The sequence below is a fragment of the Mesocricetus auratus genome, unplaced genomic scaffold (assembly GCF_017639785.1).
Source record: "Mesocricetus auratus isolate SY011 unplaced genomic scaffold, BCM_Maur_2.0 Super-Scaffold_100013, whole genome shotgun sequence".
Lineage (NCBI taxonomy): Eukaryota > Metazoa > Chordata > Mammalia > Rodentia > Cricetidae > Mesocricetus > Mesocricetus auratus.
Window position 1 is genome coordinate 43,680,186 of NW_024429196.1, and position 27,997 is coordinate 43,708,182.

At 41.7% G+C, this 27,997-nt stretch overlaps 1 protein-coding gene across 4 annotated transcripts in view; it reads left to right on the forward strand.

Moving 5' to 3' along the window:
• Elmo1 (engulfment and cell motility 1) overlaps positions 1–27,997 on the forward strand; it is a 515,537-nt gene that overhangs the window by 137,345 nt on the left and 350,195 nt on the right. For all 4 annotated transcript variants that reach the window (XR_005880782.1, XM_040755636.1, XM_040755637.1 and 1 more), the window contains exons 5-7: positions 7,561–7,611; positions 17,966–18,135; positions 27,180–27,215. Coding sequence is in view for 3 of the 4 variants with exons in the window: in XM_040755636.1 (XP_040611570.1) it covers positions 7,561–7,611; positions 17,966–18,135; positions 27,180–27,215 (257 nt within the window). In the remaining variant the exon portion in view is untranslated. The remainder of the gene's footprint in view (positions 1–7,560; positions 7,612–17,965; positions 18,136–27,179; positions 27,216–27,997) is intronic.

Consider the following 27,997-nt stretch of genomic DNA (forward strand, 5'->3'; position numbering starts at 1 on the left):
ACTTTGGTCCTGGGAGGTGTGGTCCTGCATACCTGGGGTTCGAACCTGTACACAGTTGCTCAAGTCCTCTGTTTCCTGGCTTTCCCCCTTCTATTCTAACTCACCACATCTGGCAGATTTATTTCCCTGAGATTCTTTCATCATATCAGCTCAAGGGCTACTCAAGGGCCTTAAATATTTCCTGTTTGCTGCATTGAGAATTAGAAGAGTATTGACATTTGGCATTGAGCCTTTTGTCTCCTTCTGCTGATAAGGAAACAAGCTGCTAGAGAGCGGTTGGCGCCAGCACAAGCTGGAGCTTCCTTCCTCTCGGTCCATTGTACCTCCCAGACCACTGTGGGTTCAGCTTCCTTATCCCACCACTGTTAGCACAACACCTGTCCCATGGGAGATTTGATTGACACTTGACCTCGTCCCCTGGTGATCAGACTATGCCTTTGCCTATTGGGATGAAGTGCTAACATTGTGCTCTGAGCTTCTGCAGGTGGAGACTGCCCACACTCCCTTAAGTATTGTCACAGTCACCTCCCATTCTCTTGAACAAACTACAGTGCACAACATTCCTGGTTGTTAGAAGGACAGGGTTTGAAGTGCATTCTATCCGAATTTTAGATCCAGAGCCTGGGTACTTCCTGCTATGTGAAAATAAATCTACACTGTCCTGCTTTTCAACATTAGTAGACATTGAATAATGTCTGTTCCTTTAAGACAATCTTGTTTGTCACCAGGAAAACATATTGTTCTTTATCTAGGTCTTTGACCTTCGATTAAAACACCAAAGGGGACAGGCAATCTCCTTTGTTTGTCCATTTAGACTTGTTCTAGAACATTCCTGGGATGCTGGGAGCTGCTGACTCTGGATAACAAGAGAGCAGGCTACTCACTGTGGGCTAGGTCTTCAGTCTGTGGGATCTTAACATCTCTGGCCATAGACCTTGTTCTTTGTTGTGGTTTTCAGTTTTCAGACTTGAGAACAGGGTATCAGGCTGCTGTGTGAAGTGAAAGCATTAAAATAGTGACTGAGCATGACAAAAGAGGAGGAAAGAAACCACAGATGGAACATTACTGGGCAGAAGCGAAGTGTTGCAGCTGGGTGGGAAGGGCAGCTTCTCGATCAGAAGCTCTGGAAGAGCCATGTGTTAGTTGTAGGAAATGGGCTTCCTTATCCTTCACCCCTACTTTTCTTTCTCCCCGAGATCATTGCAGGGGGTTGTTCAGAGTTTACTTTAGGGTATTTTAACACTCCTTCCTAAAGGTCATCTGTTGTCTTCCATCCAAAGTCAATGCTCTGTAGCTTAGCAACCAATGTGTCATATAATGCCCTGAGTTGCTTCATCAGCCTCAAAAAGGGAAAGTGAAGCCAATGGACATACGATTGATTAACGGAGCCGTGTTTACATGGAGAGTCACTCTGGCGGATGCTTAGGCAGTGGCTCTGAAGAACAGTGTTATCTTCGAGTAAAAAAACATCTAAAGTTAGGGGCTCCTCACAACTGAGAGAGGTAAAACAGACCATGATGGAGACAGAAGACGTCAAGGGACCCTGGAGGTACCTGCCTGCTAAGAGCCAAGACCCTAATGTTGGGAGCTTCGCCATCCCCTGAGGTTCTTTGCTGTTTGTGCTGGTAAGCAACAGAAGAGGGAGCATTTGTGCATTTGACCAGATATAATTCCGGATTAGCCCAAGTAGAAAGTTGGCATACTGAGGAAAACAGGTTCTGGAGGGGAAGGTACAACAACAATGACATTCTTCTGCAGGATCCTATCATCCAGGCCTCACAGAGGCTGAGTAAGCAAGACAGGTACATAAAGAAACACAGACATCCTGTTGGGATGCCTGTAAATGTCAGGGGCTGGTACAGACTGCAGTAGGTTGTGTGGGTAAATATGAGAGCACTGTCAGCTGCCTTCCTTTGGCCACTTGTCATTCTTCTCGTACCCTGTGTGCAGACCTGGCAGTTCCCCACAGAGATGTTCTTTCTGTATCTTGTTTCTCTTCATTTTTAGGAGGTGGCAAGAGGCCTGTTTACTGCAGTCAGTGTTACCTTGAAGTTCAAAATACTTGTTCTAAATGTGTCTTATGATGTTAATTCTTTTTGTAAAATTAAGTTAAAAAATTAACTGACACATAAAAACTAACACACATATTTTGGACACCATATGATGTTTTAGTACCCTTATACATTGTGTGATATTTAAATCAGGGTCATCTCTCTCTCTCTCTCTGTCTCTCTGTCTGTCTCTCTCTCTGTCTCTGTGTGTGTGTGTGTTTGGGTGGGTACACACAGGGGTATACATGTGAATGTGTACCTGTGTATGTGTGGAAAGGGTAGTGTCATGAGACATCTACCACCTCTATATTTTGGCAGGCCTTCCACCGGCCTAGGGCTTATTGATGATGCTAGACTGGCTGGCCAGCAGACCCTAAGGATTCACCACTGTCTATCTCCCCAGGGCTAATCATACAGCACAGGTTACTACTATTTGATTTTCTATGTAGATGCTGTCTATTGAACTGAGGTTGTCATGCTCACGAAGGTGGCAGTTGACTGACAGAATTATGCCCCTAGCTCTTACATAATCTACGTCCTCAGATACTTACCATTTCCAAATGGTAACAGCACGTAAATCCCCTTTCCTAGTTCTTTGAGGTACACAGTATGTAAAAGTTACATAGAGTCGCTCTCTGTATAATGTCTCATCAGAATCCTAACTTCCGTACCCCTGCCGCTTAGCTTCCATTTAATAGTCTTTCTCCTCTTCACTCACTTGCTTTCCTCTTCCCACCTCTCGGAAAAGCCTCTGGGAACCACCATTCTCAATTCCTGTGGGACCTGCTTATCTATATTTTACATATGAAAGAGATCATGTGGTATTTGTCATTCTGTACCTAGCTTATATCCCTTGGTTCTATCTTTGTTCAAAACGATACAATTCCATTTTTTTTTCTTGGCTGATTTGTCTTCCATTGTGTTTCTGTATCCATTCATCTTTTGATGCACATTTAGGTTGCTTACATTTTTGGCTATCAAGAATATCACTACAGTAAACATCCAAGTGTAGATGTTTCTCCCATACAGTGATTTGGTTATATACTTATGTATACATTGTTAGTCTATATGGGAGACGTTCTTATGAGTTTTAGAGGAACCTCTTTTACTTTCTACAATAACTGTATTAATTTACCAATGGTGTGCAGTGTTCCAATTTTTTTTCTGATTCTTAACAGTACTTTAGTCTGTTTTTCTTTGGGGGTTTTGGAGACAGGGTAGACCAAGATCAGTATTTAGATGAATAGCAGTCAATCCATTTGACGTATCAGGCAGCCTAATCAAGTTGACAAGACCATTAGAGAAGGCAGAATCCACTGAGAATTAGAATTTTGGTTTAGATAGGCATTTAAAATTTGTGGTTCATGATGCTACATGCACTCTAGGATTGGTAGAAACAGAAAAGAATTTGAAAAAAGGGGTCAAAGAATCTTGGGTTGAAAATGGTTGATGTTTTCTGTTTTAGAGTTTCTGAAAATTTCAGGGAGTTCTTGCAGTGAGCATTCAGACTTCTGACCCCAGCAGGAGACTCTAGAAGAACAAAGTAGCAAGGGTGAGGATTTCTCAGTTAACTCTCTAGAGAATGAGAATTAATCTGCTTAATTTTGGATCTGTTCCAGTGCTTCATTCATGACCTGGAACTTACATAGCCACTTATTTAGCAGATGGTTACTGAACACTGACATGGGCAAGGCCATACAAGGACACTGTTATTCTAGGTGGAGCAATACTGTCATGATGCACTCACTATTTACTCTCATGGAGTTTCTATTCTAGGCTGAAGCGACATGACCAATGAATAAGTAGATGAATAAAATACCACAAAACACGCACTTGCATGCACACACGCACATGTGCACACACACACACACACACTCACACTCACTCACTCACACTATTGGTGCTTGAAGGAATTCATCAAGGAGAACTGAGCAGGGTAAAAGAGAGAATAAGAAGTACACAGCCTCTGATGTGAGCAGCTCTAGGGCAGAGTTCATCCATAGCCATGCTGATGTGCTTATTGAAGAGGCATGTGCTTATCCATATTTATTATTCTGACAGAATGTGCTAATGTCTTTGGGTTAATATAGAGTATACTGTGATATTTATTTATTGGGTTATCTGTTAGTTATTTTTTTGTTACTATGTTAAAATACCATAACTAAAAGCAAGTTAGGGAAGAAGGATTTTATTTTGGCTCATAGTACCAGAGGGCATACAGGTCGTCATGGCTGTGAAGGAATGGCTATGAAGGCACAATATCAGGCATATCAGGCTAACCTGGCATTCAGGAAGTAGGTTACATTTCATGCGTGCACTGGAAGCGGAGAGGTAACAGGAAGTGGGGCTTGTCTGTAAAACCACAACTCCCTGTTTGAGTGATGTACTTCTAGATGGTTCCATCTCGTCCATAACCTTCTCAAACAGTGCTATCAGCTGGGCACCAAAAGTTCAAACACATGAACTTTTGGGGGACACTTCACATTCAAACCACAACAGGATGTATGTAGGGACTAGCTAAAAACACAGATGTGTTTACCAGTGTATTTTGTGGATGTTAGTTTTTGTGTTTAATAATACACATTTAGATTTCTTTTCCTGAGTATCTTCTTTTTTGTTTTTGTTTTGTTGCTTTGTTTTTAACTACATTTGGGTGACAATTCTTTCTTGTTTTGTTTTGTTTTTGTTTTTCGAGACAGGGTTTCTATGTGGCTTTGGAGGCTGTCCTGGAACTAGCTCTTATAGACCAGGCTGATCTCGAACTCACAGAGATACACCTGCCTCTGCCTTCTGGAGTGCTGGGATTAAAGGTGTGTGCCACCACTGCCCGGTGACAATTCTTTTTTTAAAATAAATTTTTATTTAAATTAAAACCAATCTTATTTTACATACCAATTCCAGTTCTTCTCCAGTGCTCCCATGTCCCCCACCAGCCCCCATCTCCTCCCCCATTGAATCCTTGTAATGACTTGAGGAAGCTGGGGCAGCTCCCATGCCTGCTGGGTTCCCAGCTAGGAAGTAAAGTGTGCTTCCACTCCTGGCAGACCGTGCTGCTGTTGTGTTGGGATTCATGCAACTGGAACAACTCAAGCCTTTCCTGTTGTTAATGAATTTTACAGCCAGGATGAATGAGATGTGATCTGGTGATTGGTTGATTTTCCAGATAGGATGTAGTCTGGGAAGCAAGGATGTATTACTGTCATTCTCTCTGAATTCAGTTGGCTTTCTCTCAGGAACTGAAAGTTTGTAATGATTGTTGCTCACCTACCTGCCTGCCTGCCTGCCTGTCTGCCTACCTACCTCCTAACCCTCTCTTTTACTTAAAACACAAACCACACATTAGGCAGAGAAGAGTTAGCTGTTGACCAAGGGGTGTGGGCAGAATGATGGCTGCCATTCTAGGAACAGCAGAAACTGCTTTCATTTTAAACAGTCCCAGACTAGGCCAAGCCAGGCTCTCCTCTGGTTTTTCTACACAGGCAAGGACCTGGTCTCCCCCACAAAGAGAAAAGGAATCAGATCAGAATAGCTAGCTAGATGTTTGAAACCAGCTCTCTCTATAGCTAGCTTGAATACTCTGGCTTTAAGCAAGTGGACAAACCAACCTGACTCTTTCTTTATAGAAGTCTTGCTCTGATTTCAGAAAGCAAGGAATGCATTCCCATATATATGGATCTATGGGAGCCTGGGGGCAGATTTCCTTTTCTTCCAGTCCAGCTCTTACTAGAACACCTTGTCATGTTGCCCCAGGGCTGGTAGTGAAGCCCTGGGGAGTCACAGATCTTTCATTAGCTTCATTCTATCTTCTTGGCTCTCATACCAGCTGACTAGCTGTTGGGTTGCCCCAGGAAGAATACAGAGAGGATTAACAGGTAGAGCAATATCTTTGGTGCCAGGGCACCTAACCCAGAATCCTCCCTGTCTTGACCCTGATATTGGGTCAGGATGAGCTTTGTTTTCTATCTTTAAAATGTGCATAGACTTATTAAGTTGGTTAGGTAAACATTAAAAACAAAGATTTTCTCGCTAATGCCTGCATATTGGCACTAATAAGAATATAATACATAACTCCCCACACTAGTTTTCCCTGTGAAAATACCTCTAAACTTTTCTGACTTCATTCATTCCCAAATAGGAAGGTTCAGGTAGTGAGCACTTTTCCTTTCTTTGAGAGATACCTGCTCTCAGTCTTGCTTGATCTGAGGGCTTGTATCATGAGGCTGCCTATTCTACAGAGTCCCTAGTTAGTAAGAATTTCAGTTCTCCATCTTCTGACTGGTTCCTCAGTGTGCTTAGAAACTGACCATGGAGGGAAGGAAGGATCAGCTTCCTCAGTAGTCTGCAGCTAGCTGACTTCCTCTTCATTCTTATAGAACTGTGGACTCGTTAAGATTGACATGACCTGAATTTACATTGCTTTTCCCAGCCTGCTCTGTTGCCATTGGGCCCCAGCTTATCCCTCTGGTAATAAAGTGATGGTTTGCTACAGAGTGGCTTGGTATTTGTGGACATTCTAGATAGGAATGAAGGGCCTGTTTTTTTGTTTGTTTGTTTTGTTTTGTTTTTGTTTTTTCATTGGGTATGTTTCAGGCTTGCCCGTGTGTGGTATGAAGTATCCAGAAGTACTTTTCTTTGAGAGGGAGTGCCCCTGACAGCTAGTTCTTTGTAGGCAACTTATTGTCTGTAACTAGTGAGAACTGGACAAGGAAACAAGTGATGGATGGGCCTTTGACACACCAGCAAGGAATTTCCCGCCAGCTCTGTGCCCCTGCTGTACCACTGGCCATGGCTTATTTCAAAGGATGTGGAAAGGGAGCCTCCTGGTCTTAGAGCTCCTTGGGGCTACAGTTGGGATTAGTCCTGCTAGATTGCCACCTCCTGGAGGCTGAGCACGATGCATACTCTGGTGGAAAGAACTGGAATTGACAGTGAAATTCAATCTTCAGTGCTAAGGATGCTAAGGAATGCTCCACGCTCACAGACTGGTTGGGAATCTGCTTATTCATGCTGCCATTCCTTACCTGAAGGGCGCATGCATAAGGAACCAGACAATGCCAAGAAACCCTTAAAAAATCACAGCTTTGTTGAGATATGCCTTGTACCACAAAATTTAACTATTTTAGATATGTTCAATTTAGTTTGGGAAGGGTTATATAACTAATACCACAATATTTTTGAACAATTTTGATGTAGAAATAAATGTGGATATCTGTATACAAGTTTTATTTGTGGACATGATTTTAGTTATATCAGGTGTAGAATTTCTAGGCTGTGTTTCCTGAATACATTTTTACAGTTATTATTTTGCTTTGCCATTCTGAGATCTCATGTTCCTATTTTTTGTGTTAAGCTGCTTTATAGAAATAATTGAAAATTACACAAATGAGAATAGAGGGAATCATAAGAATATTCGTTACAGAGAATCAAGGTTGAGACGTATTTGCTTTTGTTCTCTTTATCCAGCTTCTACTTAAAAGTTTGCTAAAGCTTTTCTTTTCATCTTTTGCAGAATCGAAATGAAATAAAAAATGGAACTATCCTTCGATTAACCACGTCTCCAGTAAGTTGATCTTAGATTATTGCTTCTCATTAACAGTTTCCCAGCTAGGTCTGCTCTATATGATGGTGGGTACAGAGTAGTGAGAGTGACTTCTGCAGAGCCCAGAGTGCAGTATCCTTCCAGAAGGATTCTAGATTCCCAGGACATTCTGTTTTCTCTTTGCCATGGCACACAGGTGACTTTGTCTCAGGATACTGTCAAGTATATGGATGGTGAAGACTTGAAATTTGTGGCAGTCACCCCAACAGCAGCTCTTGTAGTACAGATGGAATAGTAGCTGTCCTGATTGATTCGACATACTTGCCCACACATCACCTGGTGCAGTGGAAAAAACCAAACCAAACCAACCAACCAAACAACCAACCAAACAAACAAAAAATTTTAAAAACCCGATAGCCTTTCAAGTCTGTGTGTGTGTAGGGGGAGAGGCTGAGGTGGGTGGGTATTTGATTGTTTTCTACCCTGGGTCTGTTATTAAACATTTCCTACAATCAGCTCAAGAGCGTTGCCTGCTATGCTCTTTCCCTCTCAGCTGATTCTATATAAAACACTTGAATGGTTCTTAAATAAAAGCAGCTAAATAGGATGCCACAATATATTTAGACTATGGCTGAGATTGTGATCTTTCTTGTATGTAGAGATTCTGCATAGTGACATTAGCATATTTCACATATATTCCTTTACAGTGCGATTCCTTGCTTTCCTGAAAAATAACAAGCACAAAGTACTGCAAGTGTTACTATTTTCACACTGCAAATGTGATGAAATGTGTATATATCTATCATTTTCAGTTCCCACTGAAGCCATGTGCTAGGCTAAAAATAAAATAAAAATTGGGAAAAGCATCTGGCTAGAATTAAAGTGTGGGTGCTTAAAGCTACCACAGATTCTTCTCATTGAAAATTGCACTAGAGCCTTAAAAACTCAAACATTTGATCCCATCACATCTTGAACCTAACACAGAGATGAGCTCTGTGAACTGTCTGCTGGAGCTGGTGGAGCCATCCTCCAGTGCCTTCATGCCAGTGTATAGAAAGTACAATTTGTGTGTGGGTTTGAGTGACTGCAAGATGAGCTGACAGATTGTCACCAGCCTTTCACTGGCCTTCTTCATTCATCAGGTCAAGGTTTTCTTTCCCTTCCTGTTTCCTCTGCTAATTAGCATCTATAGAGAGGCTCAGTGTTTTTCCCCCTCTATGCTGGCTCTATTGCTCTGAGTTCTTGAACAAAATTCCATATGTACCAGTGACATGAAAGGGGAAGCGAAACTGTCTGGGGAACAGAGGGAACTACTGAGAGAGAGGCGGGGGGAGAGTTGTAGGGTAGGGTGAGGTGTAGTCTCAGAGTACTTCCCTTGAAGATAATCACATGAAATAAAGACATAAAAGAAGATTCAGTGTGGGGGTGGGTTTCTTTCTGGAGAGTGTGTGATGTAAGTTGTCATCAGAGACCATGGATGCGTGTTTGTAAAAGAATGATTCTCATACCCTGAGTTCTGTGGATGGGAAGGTGGGAGAGGCCATGCAAAGGGCACTGTTGTTATAATGCAGGAGTCCTCTCACAAGAGATCTCTTCCCATTTAGGTGGCCTTGTGACTGTCAGGGAATGGGACCAAGGTACCTGCACTCAAGGAGCTTCTTGTTTGGGACTGAAGCCATGAGTCTATAACTAGATGTTAACTACACAGCAGTTTATATGGAAACTGAAAGCTTCATTCATGGATGGATTTTTTTTATTTTGTGTTTAAATGAAAATGGTTGAGATAGGGTCTCTATGGTCGTCCTGGCTGTCCTGGAACTGTAAGGAAGTGTCTTCATTAAATTTGATAGGAAGTATTAGAGTGTAGTAAAGAAGCCAGTAGATGTTTTTATACTACCTTTTATATGAAGTTTCTTTTCTACAGTGGTTGACTTGTCCCTGCAAATAGATCACAGCATACATGTATTTACAACGCTAAATACAAACATGCATACATGATTGCACATATACACACATGCACATGTACACACATACAGACACACACACTCTCTCTCTCTCTCTCTAGTTTTAGGTGAGGTACAGAATGTGTGTACACATCTGTGGGCTCCAGATCAGACCTAAGAGTTTCAGTGAAAGCTGAGTAGTGCCTCTGTCCACCTGCTCTGCCTGTAGCCAGAAACTGAGTCTGAGTCATGTGTTGCATGAAGCACATTTTGGCTATGTTCCTATTGGAAGAAGTGTAGACTATCATTTTCTCACAATTTATTTTTTTAAAAATAAATTTCATAACAAGTTGGGCAAGATCCCTGCATTTGGCAGACAAAAGCAGGCAGATTTCTCTGAGTATGAGGCTAGCCTGATCTACAAAGTAAGTTCCAGGCCAACCAGGCTTACAAAGAGAGACCCTGCTTCAGAAAAGCTATGCCCCCACAACATTCTCATAATGAATATCTGTATTTTCTTGGAGTGGGTAGAGATTATGAAGTAGTGTAAACCCCAGATGTCATAAAAAAGTGGTTGTACATTTAACTAACCTATCATAAAATCTTTAGCACCTTTGTGTTGGGACATATCTCCAGATGTAGTGTCAACAATGGTGCTTTAGAAAAAGTAGATGGCAATCTGCATGACCTAGAGCTGGTTCCTTAATTCATAGGCTCCTTTATGAGTGGATAGAAACTGTCAATATGTGTGGTCATAGGAATAGCAGAAGCAAAAAAGGAACATTATATATCCATATGTATATGTACCGGTTGTCTCCTGTAGAGAGATTTCAGTCTCTTTCTTAAAGGGGGTGGAGTTTATGTTCTTAGTAATTAGTGCAAGGAAAGGATTCTGTGGATCAAAGATTGAATTGGTGTAGCCTTGGCAGGGAACCTAGTTCATCCACTCAAGTACATTATATACATTGACTTTTGACTTAATTCTCCAGTTGGAATTTATCTGATAACTAGACTCTCAAAAGGTCATATACACCACTTATATGTGCATCTATGCATGGCTGTATGCACCATTTCTTCTCTTGACCAAAACCTGGAACCCATTTGGGTAAGCATTTGGTAAGCAGCACCCTGGAGGCATCTCCAAAGAACATTAGCAAATGCAAAAGTTGATGGCAGAGCAATGTATGTACAACAATGGCTGTTCCGTTCATAGAAATGAAAAACTATGCATTGTGATAAAAGGATCAAAATGTCTTTCAGAGGCTGCCACAGGAAGTGCTTAGTGGTACACATTGTGGTATAATCTCCTGAAGTACTTATGCATCTCTTCCTGTCTCCTGTGCTGGTGTTACTTTTCATTGAATTAGCGTATGATCTCATTGTAGTATGAAGAAAGTACATGCATCACATCTGCAGCTAGAAACATTTCTGTTTTCCAGTCTGTACAACTGTACGATGAGCCATTAAGACGTATGGATGAGGGGCTGGAGAGACTATGGCTCCCAGCCATCTGTAATGAGATCTTGCGCCCTCTTCTGGCCTGCTAGCATATGTGCAGACAGACTACTGTATGCACAATAAATAAATCTTTAAAAGAAAAGTTCCTCTTCCCACTGCTTTCTCATTTCCTTCCCTGTACAAAGAGAAACCCAAACTGCTTATTAATTACCCATTATTGCCTTGCCACGTCCAATCATAAGCCTGCTTGCTGTTCCCTGGTGTTCCGGATCCACTGTGAGAATCATGTAGATCAGAAGACCTGCCACGATCTTCTGGAGCCTAGTTCCTGTTGATAAGGAAACTTTGATATGTCAGTCATTCCATGGATTCAAGTTGTCAGAGATTCTTATCAACATGTATTATTGTGTTATTAACAGAGGGGGACTTTAAAATCTGCACTGAAAAATGTGTGTGAAAGGTGATCTCTGAAGCCATAACATGCCTGCAGAAAGATAATCCATGGAGGCAAGAAGACAGTTCTGTTCAATAGGATTCAGTAGCTGATGTTGGTTCAAACTTCTGGAGTCTGATCCCAAGTGGTTTATTTTGGGTATATTTAAGCATAGCACATTTTAGTGAAAACTTTTCTGGTGATAAGTAACTCAACCCTTCTGCACAACAAGGCATAAATAAATCTCTTTGAGGAACAAACTAAGCTAAAATAAAGATCAGATGTGACTACATTGAAATACAATAAAATATATATGAGAGATTGGCTAAGAAAAACAAGTTCATGAAAATAGTCTCAGAGTGGGAGTGTGGGGTCCATTGTTGCATAGTGCAAAGGTCACCAGGCTAGAAAGCACATCTGCTTCCAGTTTTCTGGGCAGATAACAGGTGTTTGATTCCTTCCCTTGAATGAACAGCCCTGTGTGCTTAGCATTCCTAGGTTCCCTAGTGCTTGTCTCTGAGCGCAAGAACCTCAGTGCCTCATGCAGAAAAATTGAACAGGAGTTACACAATGTCTACCTGTTTTTTCCTTCCATTGCTTTAGAGGACTAACTTTAGAAAAGAAGCCAATGAAGAGAACAGATTATAGAGCTAGCAAGGGGTGGGTTAGTTGTTCCTGGCGTAGTTCACATGGAGGTGCTCATGGCTTAGGCATCATAGTCTGTTGAGGTGTTACTGGGTGTTGCTCCTTCTTCTTCAGGTACTGAGAACCGGGAGCCCATGTATTAGGGGAACTGTGTGTGTGTGTGTGTGTGTGTGTGTGTGTGTGTGTGTGTGCACAAGCATGCGTGTGAGTATATTGGGAACCCATGATCTGGAAGATGGAGCAAGAAATTTTAAAGTTGAGTTCATATGAGCAGGGCTCTGGAGATACAAGACAGGTTGATCTCTGACAGGAAGGAGGGTGCTTGCTTCTCAGCATGAGGTTGCAAAGCAGAGCAATGGAGAACTTCTGGCTGCTCTTAGCAGGAAAGGTGCACCAGACTGCTTGCTTTGGTTTCCTTATGCCAGATGAGGCGGAATCAAAGGTTAAAACAGAAGCAAGGCAAGAGGAAGGGGCAGGGCAGGGGTAGACATGTGGAAATTAGGGGAGGCTTAAGGACACAAGAAAAGATAGGAAGGAAACATTTTATAGACATTATGCAACCACATAGTGAAAAATCTGAGGACAATGTAGTTAAATTTCTGAGTAATATTAAATGTATATGTGGGAGTATCTGAAACATTAATGAACTTGAGATTTTAGTCGCTTTTTAATTATGAACCTTGGATTGTGCTCGAAGTTTGAGGGGCATGGTTTTGACTTTAAGGATAGAGATGTCAAGTTCTGTGTGCTCATACTCTGGGTCCTTTCTCTCTTTCCAGTTGACTCCTCGTGGCACTGTTCCTGAGACAAGCCCAGACCTTTCTGTCTATCTGAACTGTTTGAGTGGCATGAAATGAAACTTGTTTCTGTCCTTGGAACAATACAAGGAAATAAAATTTGCTATCTGATATGGTTCCTCATCCAGCTGTTAAACTCTTCGTTTTGTGCTGAGCCTGAAAATATCAGAACCAAGGCCATCATTGTTGTAATTTAAGAAAAGAAGTATGAGAGAGAAAGATGCCACGAGACGGGGTCAAGCAGAGATTTTTTAACTAGGGAAGGGGATCATAAAAAGGGGAGGGGGGACTGGCCTCCAGAACAGGAACAGCAGGGGAGAGGAAAGGGGGGAGAGAAAAGAGAAGGGAGCAGACAAACTGAGAGAGGGCAAGAGAGAAAGAAAGAAAGGAGGATGGGAGGTGGGCAGGGCTCTTTTAAAAGGCAACACAGTGAATGTGCACAGATGGTGCTCTTAGTGGCTGCAGCTGAGGGCGTGTCTTGTCAAAACCCCAAGGACAGGGCAGTACAGATGCCTGAAATACTAACAACCATACTTTTAATAATCACAGTTCTTTCCTCTCAAATGTAAAAGCAGCACACAATTATGAAAAAATAAAACCAAGCTTGTTACAAAGAAAATTGTCATCATTAAACACATTTTGATTAGCCTCAATTGCCATATTTGGCTGTATGTATGTATGTATGTATGTATGTATGTATGTATGTATGTATATGTGTGTGTGTGTGTGTACAGATACACATTCACACACATATACATACAAACACATATAAATATACTTCATTTAGTGACATTTTCTCAAACTCTTTGTGAGTGCCAGGTACTGTCCCACATTCTGGGAATATGTTAACATGTTTCTTCTCCTGTAGCTAGTATGCCAGTGTTCATATACATCCTTGTATGCATGTGCCCAGCCCTCACAAACTGTAACATATTTGCATGCTGGCTTTTGTCTATTCTCACATTTTCTTAGGATTTGGTTTATAATTTCATGTTTCATCCTGTGTCACATGTCGCACAGTGGCACCTAGTGTGTGAATGTAAACACTACTTGGAGGTCTCCCATTCAGTGCAGCAGACATCTGCTTCAGATGTTCAGATGCATGCTTTCAGGGAAGCGCGGCACTACCCCAGAAGCCTCCATCTCTCCATATTCCTGAACACCATGGGCTTTGTGTCCTGTCACCTCTTCTGTCCCTACCTCCTTCCATCTCTCCTGTGTGCTTCGGCTTGTCCCTCTAGACACTTGCTTCCCCCTAGGGCTTTTGCATTCACCAGCCCTTCTGCCTAGTCTACTCTCCCAACCCAGACCGATGCTGGTCTCTGTCTCACTTATGCATGGATGTCACTGCCTTAGGCAGCTTGGCCTCGGAGCACCCTATCTAAAACACTCACTAGTTGTTTTCTATAGTAACTGCCCATTTTAGTGTTTCCCATAAAACTTAATAATACATTATTTAATTTTTATTCCTCTTGTTCTGAAGTGCCCCCCTCTCACCCCAAGGTTTGTTTTTGTTTCTCTAACTTCCCAAACATTACCTAGTAGTTGGCAAATGAGGATTATGAGAGCTAACTTGCTTTGAAATTAATTGATAATTTAAAAAGGTTTATCTGAGATGAGTTTAAGCAAAATTGTGTGTATGTGTTTTTCTGCCATATGTGATCTCCAGACCAGAAATTTCCATTTTAAAAAGCCAGTAGAGAGTTTTGTATCCACATCATTTAGAGATTAGAGAAAATGAGTACCTATTTTCCAACCTGCTCCAGTTCCAACTGCACAGATGTGTGTGTTAACAGAGTCCATCAGCTCTACATAGTATTTTAAGTGGAGGGCATATCTGTTACTCACATGTATAGAACTGGTTTCTTGGCCAACTCATGATGGTGTTACCTACCCAGCTAAGAAACAATCTGTCACTCTGTGGTTGCAGGGAACCTTTAACATGTCCCCATCATAGTTCCTGGATGGATCTACTGATGGGGAAAATGAGGTCAAAGAACTGAAGGAAAGTTCATTGTCTCCCTTGAATGATCAGTGAAAGAGCTGAAGTCACAGCTGGCAAAGAGCTTTGCACTAGGCCACACTGGAGTGCCTCAGCCTCGTGACCCCTCCAGTGCTTTGAGTAAATTTTGAAATGAAGATGAAGACTTCCCAAAAGCAGTCAAGGGGCAGGGCTACAACACTGCAGCCCTAAGAAAAATTGTTTCTCAAGTCAATTCCGGAATGACCATGGCCTCCCTCAAGGAAAAGACACCAATCAGAACCCGCACACACAGTGTGTAGGCCTTCTGACCAGTGAGGACAGAGGGAAATGTCCGAGAGGAAGATATAGGGCCTTGGAGTCTATGTAGTATGAATGTGTGACCCAATCTGGAGGAGAGTCCTTGCTGCCCTTGGGATAGTCCTCATCATCCAGGCAGTGCTGTGCTATGCTCATGTGTGGTTGGTTCTCTTGGCAAAGTGGTTTCTGTCTGTAATTGCATCCTCTCCGTGGTCATAGGATATGGAACTTTTCAGTCTTGACTTCTTTGCCCAAGTTTGTATGGTTGTCCCTCTTCCCTTATTTCAAATTAACCAATTACTTAATTAACCTCAAGGGGTCCCTATCAAAGGCATACCAATAAATGAGAAAGAGTGGCATGATACAATCCTTTTTGGCAAATTTTTTTGGCTGAAAATTGCACAAGTTTTAAAATGGCAAGCAGATTTTCTTCTTGGTGCAGTAGAGCTGGAAGACTTCACAGTGGCCCCGGGGAAGGACAAGGGATTGCCTAGACAGCAGAACTGATGTTGCTTAGTCCCACTTTTGCTGCAAGATGCTGGGTCTGGTTGAGGTGGACTAGTCACTTCAGCCTGGGTTTGGGAAGAGGCTGCTTGGCAGCCTGAGTGTATTCATCAGATGTTTCTGGAGACCCTAATCTAGGCTTTCAAATCCAGAAACGGTATGAATGAAGGATCTGTGGCTTTAGAAGCTGTTTCGGTCATGTGTGTTCTGGGAGCCTCTATTGATGGCTGCTCTGCAGAGTCTAGATACCCTGGTTTTGTCTCAGCAACATTGATGAGCCGTGTGAGCTGGGGCATGTCTGCCACTTAGCTTTCTTGCCACTTCAGTTTCCTTTGTTAGATGAAGAAAAGAAAAAGTATTATATGATTGGACTCAGTTGAGATTAAATGAATTACTTCATGAAGGTGTTATAATGATGGTGATAACACATGGCAAGTGATGGCTAGCTATTAATCATGCTAATATCATCAAACACTGCAATTTTCATCAGTGCTGCTGGTGGCAGTCAGATGGTTTCTGAGTTGTTCTGGTCTGTGGAGAAAATGATTTCATGTGGATAAAAGTGTAGCTTTCAAGGAATGCAAATTAGTTCATTTTGATTACTTATACTAGGTCAGTGTTATATCAATTTGAAATATTCATCAAAACATCCAAATTTGAAATTCCTGTTATAATTCTACATATCCATAAATATTTGGAGAATGGTGTATCTTTAGATGATGTGAAAAGAGTGACTGGTTTGCATTCAGCTCTCTTATGTCCCTTTAAAGACAAAGGGCTCTTAGTGACTTGTGACCTGTCAGTTGCTTGGGTACAAGTTCTCATTCTGCATCCCTGTCTCCCTTTCCTTGTTCTGTTCTGATTTCTTGGCTGACTGCAATGTTATGGGAAACCCCGGTATACTCTGACTACATGATGCAATATGTTCTCTTCTGTCTGGGTTCCAGAGCAACCCCTTGGGGTTCCTTGTTGTCCTCCAGCTCTTCATGGGAGGATGCTCTCCATAGGGGCTGCTCTCAGCCTCTACTGTGTAACCCAGTCTTCTTGTAGAGCACAGGGTGTTTGTTCTTCAGTTGTTTTGTAACTAATTTCTTTTCAGCAGATCAGTTGGTTGTTAATGTCAAATACCATGCATTCGACTCTTTTGTTTTTATAGTGAAGTACTTTGGGGGGGGTAATTTATAAAAACAAGAAGTTTGTTTAGTTTATAGTTCCAGAGCTCTGTTCAGACCCTCATGGTGGAAGCCATGATAGGGAGAGCCTATAAAAGGGAGAGGTGAGGTGTGAAATAAGAAAACAGAGCTTCAACAGAAACAACCCTCTTACTAGACCCTGCCTCTTAAGGTCCTATCACCTCCTTGCTTGTCCATACTGGGGATCAAGCTCCCAACACATGAACTACCAGGGGACAAAACACTTCCAAATCGTCATGCCCCCATCTTGCTGTATCTTTACGGTGTCACAGAATAGCAAAAGAAAAAAACAGGGCCAGAGAAGCCCGAGGGTGGCAGATGCTTCATCCACTATGGTATGATGTTGAATAGGCAGTGGATGAGGAAGAGTGAAACTGTCCCGCTGCCTGCCCACCTACAGGCAGACCCCAGCGAACCTTGAGTAAGCAGAGGACAAATGGTTCTCTGAAGTCAAGTGCTGCCACGCACGTACCTCCACACCTCTCTGCTCGGCCTGCAGTGGCCAAGTCCAAAAGCTTCAGCTAGGAGAACATTAATTCTAGGAAGGTCTGCTAATTGGACTTATATAGTTATTTTGTTTTAACTCATACAGCAAGTAGCCAGCGCCTGAGAAATACATGCCGTTGGAAACTGCAGAGACTCATTTGTGTGTCTAATGAAGCTTTTGAATGCAGGCAGTTATTACTCAGAGTTTTGACTGAATGGGTAATCATGATGTATAAATTTCTGTAATTGCTTAACTAAGCAAATAGCTTTTTGTCACTTGTAGATAATAATTTTATTGAAAAAGTAAGCATCCTTTCTTTCACTCCTGTCTGTCACACCCTATCAGTTTGGGAGCTTTAATATTCATGTGCACTTGTCCTTGTTTGTCATTCTTCCATGACACGGCCCTGCTATTCCCAACTGGAAAGAAGAATGAAACACCACAGGGAGGGGTCTTTCCAATGGAAACCTGCTGTTGAGGTGCCCTGTTCTCGTAGGCATTTAGCCTGTACTTCTGGCCCGTGCATGTTTATTTCCCAGGGACCATTTTTTTTTCCGTTATTGTATTCACTTAAAACAAGGGACAAATTGATAGCATGTACTTATCTTTGTTCCATTTTTTTTGTCCCTCCAAGGCTCAAAATGCTCAGCAGCTCCATGAACGAATACAGTCATCAAGTATGGATGCCAAGTTGGAAGCCCTGAAGGACTTGGCCAGCCTCTCCCGGGATGTTACCTTTGCTCAGGAGTTCATAAACCTGGATGGCATCTCACTCCTCACTCAGATGGTGGAAAGTGGCACTGAGTAAGAACACTCCATCCTTTTGTCTCTCTCTGTCCTCTCTAGAGCTGTGGTGGCTGCTGTGTTCTTTATTCTGGCCGTTTCCAGCTTTAAAAACCAGACTTTGGCTAGACTCTGTGAAAGTGTCTTGAACACAGCAACAGGTCATGGGTTTGTGATTCCCATAACTGCGTGTTCCACACACCAGCTACATGGTGGAACATGCTCAGAGTCCCTGAACAACTACATATTCAGAGTCCTGAAGAAGAACATTAGGTCCTTACCTCAGAAGGTCTAGCCAACATTAAATCTATAAACGTCTCGACTACTAGTCCCTCAAAACTCTTGCTTATCCAAGGGAACTTCCTTCCTCCTACTGGAATAAAAATCAGAATATGATCATATGTTTTGAAGCATATAGAATACTCTTAAAATACATTCTTCAAAGGGTACTTTAATGATCAAAGCAAACATAATTTAAATTTTAAAATAATGAATATTTGTTGGGTGCAGAATGGTGACAAGTGACAAAAATTTTTAGAGCTTTGTCCTCCCAAAATTGGTGGAGGGTGTTATATAGTTAGAATTCAAGGGTATTAATTCCTGTGGAGGACAAAGGGCTAGAGGCTTGCCTGTTAGCTTATGAGGCCTTTCAGAGGATGAGACAGTAAGTGGACCTGGCAGGGGCTTGAGCTCATCATGACAGGGTTAGCATTTCTCATAGTGAGTTGACCTTTTGGTGAAGACTTGTCTCTGGTGTGACTAGAGAGACTAAGCAGCAAGGCTGGTCTAGCTTGTTCATGTGTGGGAGAGCAGCCTGTTCACCAGGAAGGACAGGGTCAGAAGGACTGCCCATGGGGTCAGCTGCTGGTGGCATTCGCAGCATATGGCAACACTGATTTAGTTAACCACTAATTAGTAACTGATAAGGAGAGCTACCAAGAGTGAGAGGAGGAGCAATCACTGAGGTCTGCAGCGTAAGTCTCGTTATTTTGCTCTCCCTTCCATTCTCTGTGATACAAAGACAGATGGATGATTGCACACATGGGAGACCTGTCTGCTTTCTACCTCCCTCCTTTTCCTTGCTCTCTCCTTCCTCCCACCTTTGATATTATTTAACCTTTGCAGTTAGCATTGGCAGAAGATTCTTTGTTTTTCATTCAAGGCACTACGTTGTACAGCAGTGCTAATGTTCTCCATCTAATAATGTTCTTTCAAGTTTAAAATTTGGAATCTTGTCTTGCCAGCAAGCAGAAAAAAATTTTAGGACAGAATAAGAAGATCAAATCAAATCTAAGAACATCAGCAAGTGTTGGCTACTGGACAAGGGCCACTGTAGGCAGTACTCTTTGGTTACTGTTTTGTTTTGTATGATGACTAAAACTCTCCTTAAGACACGGTGGAGCTTAAAACAGTCAAGAAGAAACTGAGAATGAGTTGGCAGCAAGGAATTTGACCAGGAAAAGAAAGCGCCTCCTGTGACATGCTTCAGAGGAAATGGAGGGTGGAGTGTTGTCATAGTTACTTTTCTGTTGCTGCAAGAAAATACCCGGCAAAAGCAACTTAAAGGCTGGAAATACTGCTCAGGGATCAACATCATACCCTGCTTCCAGAGGATCCATAGCAGGTGCCCTACAACCAACTGTAAATCCAGCTCTGGGGGATCTGATATCTTCTTCTGGACATTCAAAGTTACAAGTGCACACGCCCCTCCCTCCACAGGACACACATTCACATCGTTAAAAATAAAAAGCAGAGAGAGATTCTTCAAGAGCAATTTCAGAGAGAAAAGGCTCATTTTGACTCAGTTCCAGGGTGAAGTCCACCATGTGGAAGCAGCAATGATCGCAGGAACCCGAGTGAGCTGGTCACATTGCATCCACAGTCAGTATGGGGAATGCTAGTGTGCAGCTCACATCCTCCTTGTTGCATAGCCCAGGATCCCAACTGTGGGAATGGTGCCACCCACAGTGGGTAGGCCTTCCTGCATCAATTAATCTCCTTAGAGTCTGCCCAGAGAACATCCCTGAGGTGATTATAGGCTCGCCAATTGACATTGAGCATCCCAGATTTACCCATCTCTTCATTTCCGTTTCCAGTGAACAGTGGAGAATCCCTTTCTGCCGGGAGGAGCATGTCTTTACCATATATCCTCAGCAGATGACATCTGCTCTCCTGGGGCAGTGAGCCTTTGGGGCTTCTGCTTCAGGGACATTTGCTAACATTTTAAGTTAAAGTATAAAGCTGTTACTACATTTACTGATATTTTCCAGTGCTAGCCACTTATACATCAAGGGGGAGTGTTCGAGTGCCAGTGGTAGTGCCACAGGCATTAAGTGGTTCTTTTATATATGCCTAGGTATCCGGGCACTTTAGTTTTTGGATCTTTACAGTTTGAATCAGATAGTGTGCATATATCTGACCTTACCTGGATGGCAATAATAATTACAAATTTAATAGTAAAGGCTCCCTAAGTCAGAAGTTCACATGTATATCATGTGCATAAGGTTGTGTCTGGCCACTGTGCTTTGTCAATGAAGCCTGCGTATCAAGACCCTTGCCTTTTTAGTTTCCCATACCATCAGTCTGCTAAGGGTGCCATAACACAGATCCAGAGACTGTTAACTTAAACAACAAATGCCCCCCGCAGCTGTTCTGAAGGCTGGAAGGTGTCATCAGGATTTGTTTCTTTTGAGGCCTATCCTTACCATACAGGTGGCTATCTTCTCTATGTGTTCTCAAATGCTGTTCCCATGTTCCTGCCTATCCTAGTATAGATGGATATTCAGATTTATTCCTCTTAAAGAGACACTCCTCAGATTGAATAATGAGGCCTCATAATTCCAATGGCCTCATTCCAAACTATAGGTCCTGTCTCCAAGTGTAGTTCCTTCCAGAAATCATGGAGTTCACAGCTTCACTGTATGAATTTTGGGGCAGACATAGTAACACTCATCAAAGGACCACTGCCACTCTTGTTTTACAATGGATACATGTACTTACCTTGTTAAGATTCTTATTTCTCATCTCTCCTATTGCCTTTCTCCAGGACTCACCTTTACCCAGAGTTACTCAGAATAATCTCCATGCCTAACTCAAGGTTGTCAGAGGCAGGCCTTAATGATATCACACTGCTCATGTGCTCTGAGGCAGTGTCAGCACCAGATGTTCCTTATGAACAATACGTTTTATATGTGAACATGTTTTAGCACTTATTTTTATTTTCAAAAGAATGCCATGCTCATTAACATGGAAATCGTTTATAATCAGTCTTTGCAACTTGACACATACTGTCCTGTTTCAGACAGTTTAAACAGCAGGAGATCAGATCTTGGGGGAATTCTCTTTTACATTTTTCTTTCACATTCCCATCATGCCTCTTTTCTGGGAAGGGATACTATCTCTTGGGATTCCTTTGCATAAATTCAAAGGCCTGATGGTTTTGAAGACTGAGGATGTAGACATGAAACTCCGAGGCCTCTTTTCTCCCTTTTTCCAGCCCCATATCTCAGGAAGAGGTGGCTTATTTGATCCCCAGACTCTTTTCTGATCTTTGCTCAAATTAAAAAGAAAAAAGAAAGCTATTTCTCTTACAAGTAAAGTGGATTCTTGGTTAACGGTAGAGAAAGACTATTTAATTAAGTACCAGGAAACTTTGGAGTAGGAACTCTTGCATCTGGAAAGCCCTTCAGTCATGACTCCTGGGCAGATGGCCTGCTGGGAAGTTGGGTGTTTCCCAGCTGAGGCTGCTGGAAAGTGTTAGGGAATGCTGAAGAAAGACCACTGAAAAATTGCTCCTTACTTTTAGTAATGATGACGTTCAGTTCAGACAGGTCCAGCTACTTTCCATTGCCCAAGGATTCTTTAAGGTCCCTCCCCAGATAGTACCAGGAAAGGTACTGGGGGTAAAATCAGTAACAGAGAGAAGCAGTGTCACTTTGGCAGAAAGCAGTCCTTGAAGCCTGAAATGAACATCTCCATCCTTGTGGAGTTTTGCATATTCATCTAACTGAACTAGGTATGGAAACAAACATCATTGTGGGGAAGTATATTGCCCAGTCCACGCAAGGGGAAGAATGCTAGAGAATGGATGGAAAACAAAAGATGGTTAGTCAGAGACTGGAACTATCTCTGGCTTGATTCCAGAGAAGGAAAAATAATGTGCCATTCACTGCAAGTCCAACACACACACACACACACACACACACCTGTGCTGTCCCCTGATCATCCTCCCCTATTCAGTGGCTGGTCGTCACTGGGGGCAGACAACGGAGAACTTTTTCAAGAATGCAGGGCATAATACTTACAGTTTCCTTCCTACTTGGCAACTTGAAAGGAACATGATAACATCAGCCTATGAGTAAGCCAGAGCACCACCCTGGACAGCAAAGCCAAGACTGGAGAAAGCAATTCCTCTGCTTCCGAAGAACTCAGTCTTTACTAAAATTAAGACTTATTCCTTATGAAATCATACTTATTGTTAAATATATGCAAATCTGCCAAAGGAGAAAGAATGCTTTGTATTCTGCCCATCCACAAATAACAGCATTTATTATCTTTATGAATAATCATGTTATTTTAAATACACATATGCATAAGCTTTATAAAAGGAGAGTTACAGTCATTTCCTTTACAATATGCTTTTTGTACTCATATCACTAAATGTTATTCTTTTCCTTATTGTAATTGACCACATATGCTTTCATTTTTACAAACTAGTCAATACACTTGGTAATGCAGATGACACATTAATTCAAAGGCTATCCTCGGTAGTTAATCACATCCATATTGTAAGGGAGCTCCATCATTTCCAGGGCGTTTTGTGAACATTATTTATTATTTTGCTTGTACCCCTAGCTGTGACTATTTAAATACCTTGTAGGGAATGGAGAGATGATTCAGAGGATAAGAGCTTGATCTTGCAGAGGACCCAGTTTCAGTTCCCAGCACATACACACACATCAGGAAGTTCACAACTGACTATATCTCTATTTCTAGGGATTCTGATACCCTCTGGCCTCTGGGTGCCTGTATACATGTGCTGCACACAAACTCGAGCAGGCACATGTGCCTGAACATCACACACACACACACACACACACACACACACACGCACGCACGCACGCACGCACGCACGCACGCACGCACGCACGCACGCACGCATGCATGCATGCACGCACACATACACGTAGCCTTAAATGACTTTTTTAGAATAAGACTACTGACTCAAAGGATACAGGGATTTTAAACCATTTTCCAGTAAGAACAATTTAGCAGCTTGTTGGAATGTCCTGATACTTTTTTTTTTTTTATGAGACAGTGTTTCTCTGTATTGTTTTGGAGGCTATCGGTCCAGCCCGGCCTCGAACTCACAGAGATCCGCCTGCCTCTGCCTCCTGAGTGCTGGGATTAAAGGCATGCACCACCACCGCCCGGCCCGTCCTGATACTTTTATCATTACTTTGGACACATATCAGTTTCTAATCCCTGGTTACTGCTGGTCTGGTGTTCCATACACTGTCTGGTGTTCCTAGAAACATTGAGGCATTCTAGGAGTTCTCTTTAAACTGGTGAATTAGTAAGTGCTGACTGACTTTTGTGCTGAGATTTTTTTTCTTATAAACCTGCCTTTAAAAAAAAAGGACAGTTTCATAATAGTTTAGTGATATGGAAAACCCTTAAATACTTATGTTTAAAATAATCAACACTATGTGTTTGTTTAATTGCCCTACCGTTTGTCATACATGTGATGCCACCAAAGAAATCTGACAGGCATTGTGTACATATGTGTTGTGTAGAAGTTACCTCAGCGTCACAGGCCCGTTTTAGTAACCTCTGTTACCCTGGCTGTTTTCCTTCCCTGAGCTGGAGTTGTTTCTGCTGATAAGTGTTGACTATCTTCTGACAGAGGGAAAAACAGATGAGAGACTTTGCAGTATAGTGGTCATCTATCTATCTATCTATCTATCTATCTATCTATCTATCTATCTATCTATCATCTGTTGTCTATTTGTATCTATCTACCTATCATCTATTTGCCTATCTGCCTATCCACTCATTCATCCATCCATCCTTCTGTCTACCTTCCTATATGTCTATCCTTCTACTTATTTGCGTGTGTGTGTGTGTGTGTGTGTGTGTGTGCATATTTGTGTTGGTGGATATCAAACACAGTGTTTTCTATGTGCTGTGCAAATGTCCTACTTCTGAGCTGCACCCCATGCCCTTTTATTTTCTTTGAAACAGGATCTTGGCATTTAGCCCAGTTTGGCCTCACATTTGGCAATCCTCTTAACTCAGGTCATTGGTTACTGAAGCCTCAAGTGTGTACCACTATGATAGACTAGTTGCATCTTTTAACATGAAGGACCTAACTTCAGGTAGCATTTTCTAACTTCAGGTAGTATTCCCTATCCATTTGTTCTGTCTCCTGGTAGTCTTCCTTTCTTGCATGACTGATATATTTCAGTATGGTAGGTTTTCAGTTTCGACACAAAAACACAACTCTCACCTCAAAAAGAACAAGAGACAATTTATCCTGGGGCCAAATATTTGGGACTTTTGCCCGGATGGTCACAGATGGAACACAGATTTATGTCACCCCAAATTCCATGTTCTGATGTGGACTTTTGAAAGAAACTCTATTTCCCTGTAGTTCCACTGGATTCTGTCTGTGCTCAGACTGGTCTTTCCTTACTCTTTTGATTCTACCAATGGCTTTTTGATAAAATAAGTAAGTAAAGTAATAAATGCTGTTTTAAATAAAGGAAGGGGAAGTGAAAGGGAGAAAAACTAACGAATGCTTTTCCCTTTCCCCTTTTACTAACTTCTAGAGTTTAGTTTTCATATGGCTATTGGAATTTCAGAAGAAATTGTCAGTAGTGTGGACAGATACTGCTCTATTCTGTCAGTCTTAGCAGCATATAATTCCCTCTATTTTAAGATTCATTGACACTAGCCAAACTCAGACACTTGACTTTGACATCAGTATTAATGGACCAGGCATTTAGGACTTTGACTTGCTGGTACAATGAAGGAAAGTTGGAAACTTAGCTAAATATATGTTTTTATAGGCCTCAGCATAGCAATAGAGGGAAATAGATTATCAAGGATAAAATAAGATACTCCCCAAAGCATGGAATGTACTTTTCTAAGAGACTGTCAGAGATGATAAGACACACTCAAATGTGGATATGGATTACTCAAGGGAGTCATAGAGAGTAGAGAGTAACAGAGTAAGACATACGCCAGTGTAGGTATGTGCTCCTCTGGGGAGACATATACCAGTGTAGGTATGGGCTTCTCAAGGGAGAGTTGTGATAAATTATCTTAGCCTTATCCATACATACCATTTTGGTGACTCTCAAATGTTGTTTAGAAACCATTTTTCTCTCTTTTTATAAGTGAGATATCGAGCAGGCTTTGGAGATGGCCAGCATGGAATTAGGGTCTGTAAGATAACAACACCAGGAGCCACTGTGGTTTTGCAGGGGTTTAGTTCATTCCGCCTCCCTGTAAATGGGTTACTAGTTAGATTGCTAGGAGATGGCAGCTTATATCTAGGAAAGGAGAAGGCTTATTCCCTTCTCATGTATCCCCAACTTTCCCCATCTGTCTTTCTTGCCTGAGGATTACATTTAGAATATAGACAGTAATTTCTCCTGAAGAGTGAAATTATTCAGCAACCTCTTAAGTACTTAGCTGTGTGTACCTGAACTTCTGTCCCTTTATCCTCCTGCAGAGCAGCCCTGGTCTTCAAAGGACTGGAAAGGCAGTTTGCAGATGAGATGACCTGGTTCACACTTGGTGTCTTCATCAGTCAAGATGAGGAAGAAAATCAGATGTCAGGAAGGCTCCTATAAGTAGCCTAAAAGTCATATTTTTTTGAGTGGGGGAGGGTATGAGGGAAATAAGATGATGGACAAATTCAAGAGATTAGTGAAACAAATCATTTTTAATATACTATTTCGAAGACAGTGACACTGGCAAGAGAAAAACCGAAATTGACTGGTGTGCTGATCTGGTGTAAGACCATGACTTTTGAAGTTACCCAGTCATGAGAAATTCCTAGCTTCTCTCATAGGCCAAGCCCTTTCCCCTTCCCCAATGCCCATCTCTTCAGTTTAAGACACAAAGCCTTATCTAATAAATATTCTGGGGCTCGAAACTGTTCCTTTTTTGTAGTGGTGAGCTCAGTCACACACAGATGACCTGGAACTTTCCAAGTTTCAGAGTCCTGAGAACATCAGGCACCAGCTGCAGCTAGAGGAGAGAGGGACCTAGCACCCCCTGCTCATCTGTAACTGATGAACAATTTGCACACCTCATACTGAGAAATGAACCATCACAGTCTGTTTTACAGGTGTGAGCATCCGTAAGGAGGGATAGATACTAACCCACAGAGCGAATTAGTCTTTTTAGTCTGTCTTTGTCTTCTTGAGCCTATGAAGTGTTGTTTGATGACTCCCAAATTTTCTCTTTTCAGTTTAGTAATCCTAACACTTTAGAGGCTGAGGCAGGAGGATAGGATGCTTGCAAATGCAAGACCAACCTGGGTTCCATGAGAGAGACTTGTCTTAAAATTAGTAAATATAAAATATCTTAAAATGCATAAACATTAGAAGCCTACATGTCCTTTATTCAGTTAGGTTTTTCTGTCATAAGTCCCATCTCAGAGCCTCAATCCTGGCATCCTAACTGACCGCCATTGTTCCTGGGAGGATGCACTTGCTGTCAAGAGAGGAGGAAGAAATTACAAGCCGTGGGTATTTTATTAAAGAAAGAAAATAAGTTATGTCTAGTATAGTCCTTTTGATGCAGCTTTACCGATTGCAAAGTTACCCATTCTTGCTCCTTGGGGTTTTTTCCTTCATTGAACACGGGCCCATCCTGGTCTCCTGACTGTTGTCGTTCTTACTGTCGAATGATTATTTTGGCTGATGTTCTGAAATGGACAAGTGTTTCTGCTGGCCCATATCTAAACCTGAATATTCTTCAAGATAGGTTTCTTAGAAAAAGTCATTGCTTTGAAGCATGATCCTCATATATATGTATTTTTAATTTTTCAGACGATACCAGAAGTTGCAGAAGATTATGAAGCCTTGGTAAGAATATATCATCTATTGGTGTGATTTCATACTTTATTTACCCTGCATAATTAAGTCATGACTTCTCATTTTATAATTATGTGTGTAGATATTTTGAGTATTTCCCCTTTTTGTTTGATGTTCTTACAAACAACTTTATTCTTTTTCCTTTTGCTACCACCAAATGATCAAAGATGAATTACTATGTTCCTTGAGCAAGGACAGGCATAATTTTATGCATTACTTCAAATAAAAGGTTCCTTTTTGTGGCCTATATGATGTCCAGGGTTAGAGTCTGACTTTCTTCAGTGGCTCAGAAACAAAAGATCCATATGTATATATTTAAAAACCATTTATACATAGAATGAAAATTATTTGAATCTGAAAAAATTGGTTGCTCACCCATCTCCTATGTATTAAGTCGCCTGCATTGCAGTTATGTCTGGAGATGTTAGAAGTTCCTTTTTTAAAAATAATTTTCTTTTTTACTGAGAATTTCCTACATGTAAACAATGAAATATGATCATTTGTACCCCCGATTCCATCCAACTTCCCTGGTGTGCCCTGATATAACTACTTCCCAATTTGTTCCATGTTTGCTTGTATTTATATTTGTTTTGATAACCACTAAGTTCAACCAGTGCTGCCCCGTACATACAAAGAGGACCATCCACTAGACCATGGGAAACCTACCAGAGATCACACCCTTAAAAAGGAATGAGTTTTCCCTCCCCAGTAGCTACCAACTGCTAGTAGTTCCTCAAAAAGGGGTAGGGTATGAGAGTGCCTCTCCCACCTGT